The 9,688-nt window shown below is 33.8% G+C and overlaps 2 protein-coding genes across 4 annotated transcripts in view; one reads left to right on the top strand and one right to left on the bottom strand.

Annotated features, from left to right (window-relative positions):
• LOC115243151 (exonuclease mut-7 homolog) overlaps positions 1 to 5,068 on the top strand; it is a 7,836-nt gene extending 2,768 nt beyond the window's left edge. For 2 of the 3 annotated variants that reach the window (XM_029819903.1, XM_029819901.1), the window contains exons 7-14: positions 39 to 254; positions 450 to 647; positions 737 to 886; positions 1,073 to 1,351; positions 1,424 to 1,572; positions 2,526 to 3,311; positions 3,381 to 3,571; positions 3,677 to 4,953. In XM_029819903.1, the coding sequence (XP_029675763.1) occupies positions 39 to 254; positions 450 to 647; positions 737 to 886; positions 1,073 to 1,351; positions 1,424 to 1,572; positions 2,526 to 3,311; positions 3,381 to 3,571; positions 3,677 to 4,031 (2,324 nt within the window). In that variant the 3' untranslated portion in view covers positions 4,032 to 4,953. Of the gene's footprint in view, positions 1 to 38; positions 255 to 449; positions 648 to 736; positions 887 to 1,072; positions 1,352 to 1,423; positions 1,573 to 2,525; positions 3,312 to 3,380; positions 3,572 to 3,676 lie in introns of all 3 variants that reach the window. The other variant, XM_029819904.1, reaches the window with a different exon arrangement.
• Positions 5,069 to 5,083: 15 nt separating this feature from the next.
• Positions 5,084 to 9,007, bottom strand: LOC115243152 (paraplegin). Its single transcript, XM_029819905.1, has 9 exons — positions 8,751 to 9,007; positions 8,022 to 8,306; positions 7,688 to 7,919; positions 7,287 to 7,601; positions 7,035 to 7,203; positions 6,406 to 6,758; positions 5,826 to 6,322; positions 5,613 to 5,738; positions 5,084 to 5,490 (listed from the first exon to the last, which is right to left on the bottom strand). The coding sequence occupies exons 1-9, from the start codon at positions 8,907 to 8,909 to the stop codon at positions 5,329 to 5,331; spliced, it is 2,298 nt and encodes a 765-aa protein (XP_029675765.1). The 5' UTR covers positions 8,910 to 9,007; the 3' UTR covers positions 5,084 to 5,328.
• Between the last annotated feature and the right edge of the window lie 681 nt (positions 9,008 to 9,688).

Genomic DNA, 9,688 nt, shown 5'->3' with positions numbered 1-9,688 from the left:
TATTGATATCTTTTATTTAATTGTTTCTTTTATTGCAGATGTTGCCAGTTGGAGGGAGATGGTGAGAGAGGCAATAGGAGGTGACATTAAATTACAAAAGGAATTACTTCTTATGTTAATTAACGTTAACGATGCACAAGAAGGTTTATATTGGGCGAGGGAATATAGAATACCTAAACAAGAATGGCCATGGATGATTGTGCATGCAGAAGAAAATGAAGAAGAAGAAGAAGAAGAAGAAGAAGGTGCGCAAGGTAATGCTCTATAATCTATATTTTTATATGTTTTCGCGAAATATTCATAATATTGTAGGTTTTCATGAGCAAGGAAAAATTAAGAGTTTTTGTACTATAAATATTAATTTTGTCACTGAATCATTTCGAGCACATACTCGAGACTCTTCTGCTCACTCTTGCATATTCTTTTTACTACAATATCATATTTTGCAGGGGTAAATGATGGAGCTTCTACGAGTAAAGATGAAAATTGGGAACCAATTGAAGATAATCTAAATTATCACGTTTTAAAATTACCAAGAGAATCTATTAATGTAGTGGATAATGGACGCTTATTTGAAGAATTCCTTGATAATGGATTAAGGAATGTTACTGTAGTTGGAATTGATTTAGAGTGGAAACCTAGTTTTGGTAATAAAACTTGAGAACATAAAAAAAAATTATAAAACTGTTTACAATATACTTTAATATGAATCATTTATATGTTTTTTTATGCACAGGAACTAAGCAACCAGAACTAGCGCTTATACAAATAGCTACTGAAGATAATGTTTATATTCTGGATGTGACTACTTTCGGTAATGAATTACCTGAACTCTGGGCTGAACTTGGTCTTATGTTATTCGGAAATAAAAATATTATTAAAATTGGTAAGTGTTTTTAGTACTTGAAATAATATTGTTTATATTATTTTACATAGCTATATGTGAAATAAACACACACATTTAACTTAATATTTTATATTAAAAAGAAATACTACATAATTAATATCACTATATGAAATGGAAACAATATAAATGTTAATACCAAAACTATCACAATGTACATTACCACAGGATTTGGAATAGCACATGATATAACAGTGATACGCAATAGTATACCTGCATTGTCATCCATTAAAAACCATGGCCAAGGATATCTCGATTTGATGATTTTATGGAGAAAATTAACGGAAGATTATAACTTTATTTTTCCATACAAGGGTGATCCAAACTTCACAAGCAAGAGTTTAAGTAAACTTGTGGAACTATGTTTTGGACAAAGATTGGATAAGTCTGATCAATTCTCAAATTGGGAGCTAAGACCTCTAAGGGAAAGTCAAATAATATATGCTGGTTGGTAATCCCTCTTTTCTAATCATGTAATGCATTTTCATATAATTAATATCTATCTGTTTTATATGACAGCATTGGATGCTTATTGTTTATTGGAAATATATAAGGTGTTAGCAGATTATTCAGCAGATATGGATATACCGTTTGAAGATATTTGTGCAGAAATACAGCATATTCCACATGCACATAAAAAACCTAATACAAATAAAGTCACATATAAGGTATAAATTACAGAAAATTATATTAACATATACATTATATGTTACATTATACGGACGCAATACACTGTACAATAGATAACAGCGTTTTTTCGTTGATGAAAAAAGACATTTTGTATATTTTAATTTCTTTATTTTTGTAAATTTTATATAACAAACGCATGCATCTTGGAAGCTATTGTGTGATTGAATTATTCATGACAATAAATATATTTTTTGAAAAATACTATATATATATATATATATATATAGTGATTTTTTTATAATTATGCATAAAGTGGGTAACCTCAGATGACGTGGATCTTGACATATGTTGTTAAGATCACGATTCTGAATAATATCCAAAAGGTTTTAGCTATCGGTCATTGTTTATTCAAAAGTTAAAAACAATTAAATTGTACGATAAGAACAAGTATTAAATACGATAATCTGAACTTTTCTGAGCATGAATTTTGTATTGTATATTTAAGTATTTAAATAGATGTGTGGGCGCGGTTCGGCCGATCCCCCTTCATCCCCATCCTCAAAAAAACAAACTTAACCCAAACCAAATTCTATTTTTGGAATAAAAATTAGGTTTGGGTTAGCTTAGTTTTTTTGATGATGGGAGTGCAGGAGGAGGGGCTCCGCTTTTTTCCCGCCCACATATTTATTTAAATATTAAAATGTACAATTAATAAAAAATTCTTGCTCGGAAAAGTTCAGATTTTCGCATTTAATGCTTGTTCTTATCGTACAATTTAATTGTTAATAACTTTTTAACGAGCGACGGCTAAAACTTCGTGAATGTTACTCAGGGTCACGATCTTGACAACATACGTCGAAGTCAACGTCATCCGTGAGGTTGTCCATTTTATACATAATCACCGGTTTTTTTTTTTGTTTTTTTTTTGGTTACGTGCTCATGTATATGTATTATATACCTAGACATTTGATAATTACCAACTATTTTACAGAAACCTATACATTCAAATCCTACAACGTCTGATAGAGACAACGAGAATTATCGCGTGAACGCAGGAGCTTCACCAAAATACGAAACGGCACCTAACTACAAATCTATGGTTAAACAGGGTTATCATAATAAACAAAATAAATCTGCGCATCTTGGAATACTTAGAATAGCTAATGATGAAAGACACGATAATCAAAAGAGATATGACAATCATGATCGGGATCAGAATCGGGACAGATTAGCGCGTGTCGGAATAATTCAGATAGCTAATGACACAAGAACTGATAACCAAAGGAAATATGACAATTATAATAATCATAATCAGAACAGATACGCACACGTCGGAATGATGCGAGGGACAAATGGTGGAAGATATGAGAATCAAAAAAGACATAATCATGAGAATTATAATAGATTCGACAACTATGAGAATCATAACAGATACGATCACCCAAACAGATACAGTAATCAAAGTAAACGCGATCATTATAATAGATACGACAAACAGATCGGTAGACGGGAGGATGTTCAGGATAGATTTCTGGACAACTTTGAAAAGATGAATAGACCGGAATCCAGAGTACAGCGACAACATCAGGGGGACCCGGTCATCGCGCATACGTGGCGCGTTGTATGCGACTCGATGCTGGGTGGCTTGAGCAGCAAGCTACGGATGTGCGGTGTGGACTGCGTACACGTCTTGTTCGATCAGGGTGGAGACGATTCCGCCAGATTGGCAATGCGTGAAAACAGGATTTTGCTGACGCGTAATAAAAATTACGAAAGAGTAAGACCCGCTTTGTATGTATTTGTCATAGCCGAACTGTTGTAATTCTTATTTTATTACATATTACAGTTCAAGCAGTTTCTACCACTAAAGAACTGCTACAGGATAATGGCCGACACACCTGACAATCAATTACGCGAAGTTTTATGTTATTTCGGCGTAGTTGTCACGCAGAATGACATTTTCAGCCGATGCCAAATATGTAATTGCGACGAATTCGTCAAAATCCCGAAGCAATTAATGGACGATCTTGTGCAAAGGTGAGCTATTTTCGATCTATATATATCACTTTGCTTTTGTTTTACAATCTTTTCTCTTATTGTCAATTTTATGATATAAAAGCAATGATTTCGCCTTCGATTTAGCTTCGTGAAAATTATAAGAAAAAACAATTATCGAGTGCTGCCCAATCGAGTCGACAGCATAGGAAAAGCTGGCGTTGATGACGATAGCGACGATTTCGAACTCGCTCGAAATCCGAACAATTATTTTACGAACAGCGAACATCGCACATGGCGTCTGTCCACAGACACTATCGATATCGCCACGTGTACAACGAGATACCAAATGCGAATACAAATCGATAAGGTCCCACTGAAAGTATTGAAGAATGTACAGGTCTTTTATGTCTGCGAACATTGCGGGAAAATATATTGGGATGGTTCGCACTTGGAGCGAGCTCTTAACGGTGTTATCAAAGATTTAATCGTTAAACAATAAGTATTAATATTAAATGTGATAAAAAAAACTCGAAGACTCCTGCTCAAAAAATTAGAGTAAAGGGCAGAAAAAAATCAAAATCATCATAGTTTGAAAAACTTCGAGTAATGATTGTTCCTAGAATTTACACGCCGCCAATATCGATATGTGATATTGTCATGCTTATTAAAGCGCTGTACACATCTGATCGTACTAATATTTGCAACATAGACAAACATATATTCTTTGTCAATATATTGTTACCGTTCTTGTATTTTTAAGATATATTTTATCGTTCTTTTTTTGTTCATTTTAAATATATATATAATGTAGTGAAATCGCGTTATGAAATAATATAATCTTGATCTGATAAAATCGATCACATATTGTATAGTTATGATGCCATAGATTTTAATTTAGTTTAAGTTACTATTATAAGTTAATATTATATAATATTATAATCACCGCTATCATTAACTGTCATTTTATTAGCATAAGTTGTTAAATAATCAAAAAGTTTATTAGATTTCTATCATTTTTTTAGATTGATAAATAACAAGAGATTTAAAGATGCAGATTCAAATTATTGATTGATGAGGACCACAAACACAAGTGTCGCATTGTAAGATGCAATTTAATACATGACTGCATATTTATGATATTCCTCTACATATAAGAGCAAATCAAATGCATGCCAAGTACTCAATGTATCAACTTTGTTGATCATTTGTAATTTCTTGCAACTATCTTTGTAATGAAAAAAACAACTATCTTTGTAACAAGAAAAAGCAAAGATGTCCATAGAGTACAAGATGATGTTATTCTGATTTTTTTAAATATATATTTTAATTATTCATATAACGAATATATTTACATAGAAAAATACGCGTATCTATTTTTTAATAAAAAAAGAGAATGTTGACAAAATAAAAGGAAAGAAGTATAATTATGACGCATTAGATAGTTTTTTAAATCTAAATTTCATGTTTTTCACAGGCTGCGCGTTTCAACAAATCTTTGTGTGTTTCTACCTAAATGTCGAAATAAATAAAAATAAAGGTATAATTCTTCCATTCGTGTAATTTTGTTTATTCTTATTTCCTCTAAATTTTGAAGCATAATAACAAATGATGATACAATGTATATAAATTAGAAATATGGTATGTATGTGTATATTGACAAAAAAATTTTACGAATGTTTCAAATAATTTATGAAAAAAATTAATGTTTTTAATATTATGACGTTTTATCATTCTAATCTTCTTTCCTTCTTTATACAGTATAAATATCTACAAAACATTTAATATACTCTTTTTTACTATACCGTCGCTCTGTCTATAGACGGGGATTCTCTGGCTGGACCAGATTTTTCAAATTCTGCTGGTTCCACAAGTCGCTTCTTCCCAAACGGCGGCGGCCCGATTAATTTTTTCACATCATCATATGTTAACGTTTCCCTTTCTAATAAAGCTTCCGCGAGCTGGAGTCAATAGAAATATTTTATACACGTGAAATAATATTTGATATATGATTCTAAGTATACATATATATGTATACTGTGTATATATAACTCTAAGCATAAGTATGATAAAATATATTTACTTTATCCAATTTATCTTTGTTATCCAGAAGTAATCGCCGAGTTCGTTCGTATGCTTCTCCTATTATTCTCCTCACTTCTGCATCCATTAGATTTGCCAACTTCCTACTATATGGTTTCTTATTTTTCTAGAAGAGAAAAACAATTATATACACGTTGTTCTTAAATGCGATGAACGGTTTGCAAAATTATCGGTTTTTTTTTTTTTTACGTACCGGGTCAGTATACTCTTCGTTGAAAGAAACTAAGCCCACGGCCGGACTCATTCCAAATTGTTGAACTTGAAGGTACGCCGTTTTCGTCACTTTCTTCAAATCGTTTTCGGCGCCCGTCGAAATCTTATCGAACGTTATGTATTCCGCTACTCGTCCGCCCAGCATCATACACATTCGTTCGAAGAGTTCCTCTTCACTGTGAAGTTTCTGATCAGATTGAGTGTATTGTGCAAATCCCAGACTGAGATTGGTTCGCGGTACTATCGTTACTTTGAGCAACGCGTCTGTATGTTCCAGCAACCAACCTACTAGCGCATGGCCCGCCTCGTGGTAGGCGACGACGCGTTTCGTGGATGGAGTCAACGGATTGTTTCTCTTCGTCAAACCACCGATCGTTCTGTCAATCGCATACATGAGATCGTTGCTGTCGACTTGTTTCTTCTTATCCCTCGCGGCGTGCAACGCTGCTTCGTTGCAAACGTTTGCGATATCAGCGCCTGGAAATGTTAAATTTTTATATAATTGTCAAAGTAATAAAACACATTGCCTATTTTCATTAGTGAATTTAAATGTACAATACCGCTAAATCCGGGTGTAAGATAAGCCAAGTATCCCGAATATTTTGAAGGTTCGCTTCGTAAAGATATCTTCTTGAGATGAGTCTCGAATATTTGTTGTCTTTCTTCTAAAGTGGGAAGATCGATCAAGATATGTCTGTCAAATCTGCCGGGTCTCAGTAATGCCTTATCCAGTACATCCGCTCTGTTTGTTGAAGCTAATATAATAACATCCTCCTTTGCTATCATTCCATCCATCTCTACTAAAAGCTGATTCAACGTTCGTTCAGACTCGCTGTTGGAGATTCCGAGCGAGTTGTCTGAACGTTTTTTGCCAATTGCATCAATTTCGTCGATGTATATGATACTCGGTGCTCTATGGAAAATTTTATTAAAGCGGATATTAATATTATTAAAATACACATAAATTAAAAAAAAAAAAAAATAAAAAAAAAAAAAAATAAAAAAAAAAAAAAATAAAAAAAAAAAAAAATAAAAAAAAAAAAAAATAAAAAAAAAAAAAAATAAAAAAAAAAAAAAATAAAAAAAAAAAAAAATAAAAAAAAAAAAAAATAAAAAAAAAAAAAAATAAAAAAAAAAAAAAATAAAAAAAAAAAAAAATAAAAAAAAAAAACACAGTAGAGCGTCGAACCTCTTTTTCGCCTCTTTGAACAGATCTCTGACTCGAGCGGCACCCAAACCACCAAAGACTTCGATAAATTCGGAGCCATTCATGGATAGAAAGGGAACACTCGCCTCGGTCGCCACAGCTTTAGCCAGCAACGTTTTACCGCAGCCGGGAGGCCCCAGAAGCAAAGCGCCTGAAAATGCAATTACACAAGTTCGATTTTATAGTATAAACTTGGAAACACTGATAATTTTCTAAACACATATTTAAGCATACCTTGTGGCACTTTAGCGCCAAGTGTCTTGTAACGTTCCGGATGCTTGAGATAATCGACAAATTCCATCACTTCTATCTTAGCTTCCTTCAGTCCTGCCACGTCTGCAAAGTGTACACCTTTACCTTTCCCCATTAACGGCTCGACTAGTGTGAATTTCGCTTGTTTCATCTGCGAAATAATCTCAAAGGGTTTGAAAGAGAAACGTTTTCTCACTAAACTAAAGATACCAATAGCCACTAGTGCAATAAGCAAGAATCTCATGATACTCGCTATATATTCTATTTTCCTTTCATAAATCACTTGTACTCCTTGGCCTAAAATATTTCAAATAAATGTATTGTAAAAGATGCAATCTCCAATGTATAATGCTTATTACAACATTGCAAATGATTTTACCTACCAGCCTTTATACCAAGATCTTTCTCCACTTTTCTCAACTTTTCTTCGAAATTCTCAATATTTGGAACAGCCATATGATATCTTTTGTAAGGGCTCCTTCTTCCCTTGATAATTGCACCATCATGCACCACGATTATAACATGATCAATAGTGGGATTCACAATAATCGCCTCAACTTCTCCTTTGCTCAGCATATGGTACACAAATTCGTTCCAAGAGATGGAAGCTGCAGGCTATTCACAAACATTACTTACAAAGAAGTAATAATATCTCATATCTTTGATTTGTAATGACTTAATGATTTCTGCGATAAACAGCAGTCAATAAAAACTCACTTCTATATTTGATGTGTCTATCTGTTGCCTTAATGCAATCAAGAGAACATATAACAGTAAAAACCACATAGAGAGTTTACGAAGTAACAATCTCATCTCTTCATTTTTATCAGGCTCCTTGTCTGGCTTTTGTGAACCAGATTCCTTTGAAGATTGCTTATTGGAATTATTACATGTTGTATTAAAATATCTGACATTATCGATTCTCGGGGAAAGAGAAAACTTGCTGCCTCGCAAGAATGCAATCTGTACGGCATAAAATTCTTTACATATCTTCTTGTAGGCCTAAAAATAAATATACTTTTATCGATGATACATAGAATATTCATTACTAATTAATTCGTCAATACGAAGATATTTTCTTCTTCTTCTTTCTTCAATGGCTCCTGCCCTCAAACGAGGGTCAATAGGGCCAGAACTTTGCGTATAATGTGATTAGAAGTGGCGTTAAATAAAAATGTTCTTTTGCACTGTTATGTTTACATAGGCTTTAACAAATATAAAAATCGTTTTTAGAAGAGGCGAAAATCCAAAAATAAGGCCCAAACAAAGGACACACGCGTAACGTGTCAAAACCGTTTGTTCGCTTCCGTTCGCAGACGGCAACGAACTAATACGAGAATATCATATACAGAGCGATATATCATGAATTAAAAATTAATCGACTAAATAAATATGAAACGTAAATAGGAATCAGGAATAAAGTGTCATAAACCAGGGGATACTTACATGATAAGAAACGGGAAGAGATAACCTAACCGCACAACTCGAGTGCTTGACGTCAAGCAGGACCTTCTCCCTCGCGAGATAAAAATTTTTCGGTGAGAAATTAAATATCTGACTGGACGCTACATAATGCCGCCTCGAACACTTGATCAGACTTTGCATAATTTCAGATTTCGAAGGTAAAATCGTAGGTGATAGATTCGCGCATCATAGGTCTAGTTTCCACCGAAGTCATTGGTCCGATTCTGTTTCGGTGCGCATCGAATTTAAAGTTTCCATCGACTTAAATTTAGTCCTACGCCGCGCTAGATGCGAATTGATACTTACGGTGGAAACTAGACCATAGACAATTCGCGCGTGTACGAATCATTAGGTTTGTTCACGTTGTTTGAAATTCCCAAAAAGTTCTGCATTGAAAACGAGATAAATATATATTTGGATGTTGAAGAGAGTGAAAGCGAAGATATTAAGTGCAAAAAGTTCAAGCAACGTGAACAAACCTATATTGGGCGTTTTCTAGCAAGATAGAAAATTATTTACGGACTGCGAATCGTCAATCATCCAATCAGATCCTTGGCTACTTCGCTCGGATTGGATGAATGACGATTCGCAGTCCGTACTCCAAATCCGATTTGAGTCCGCAATGCGTAGTGTGATACGGGTTTAAGGAGAGTTATCTACCTAGATTGGAAATGGTCACGAAAAATGTTTCGTACATAGACATAGTATATCTAGACCGAGTGTTGAGGATTGGGAGCCGAGGTGCACGTAGAAAAGAGTCCTTACATCCCCATGGAGCGTAATGAGCGCACCGCGGACCAATGCGCAACCAATCACGAGTCATTATTTCAAAAGGGTTAAAACTGCGTTGAAACTTATTTAACTTATTTAACATTTTTAATCAATATTTCCAATAAGAACGCATTCATTTCAATATTTAT

This window comes from Formica exsecta, unplaced genomic scaffold, assembly GCF_003651465.1.
Source record: "Formica exsecta isolate Colony F162 unplaced genomic scaffold, ASM365146v1 scaffold693, whole genome shotgun sequence".
Classification (NCBI taxonomy): domain Eukaryota; kingdom Metazoa; phylum Arthropoda; class Insecta; order Hymenoptera; family Formicidae; genus Formica; species Formica exsecta.
The sequence above is the reverse complement of the archived record's forward strand: the minus strand, read 5'-3'. Positions and strand labels throughout refer to the sequence as shown.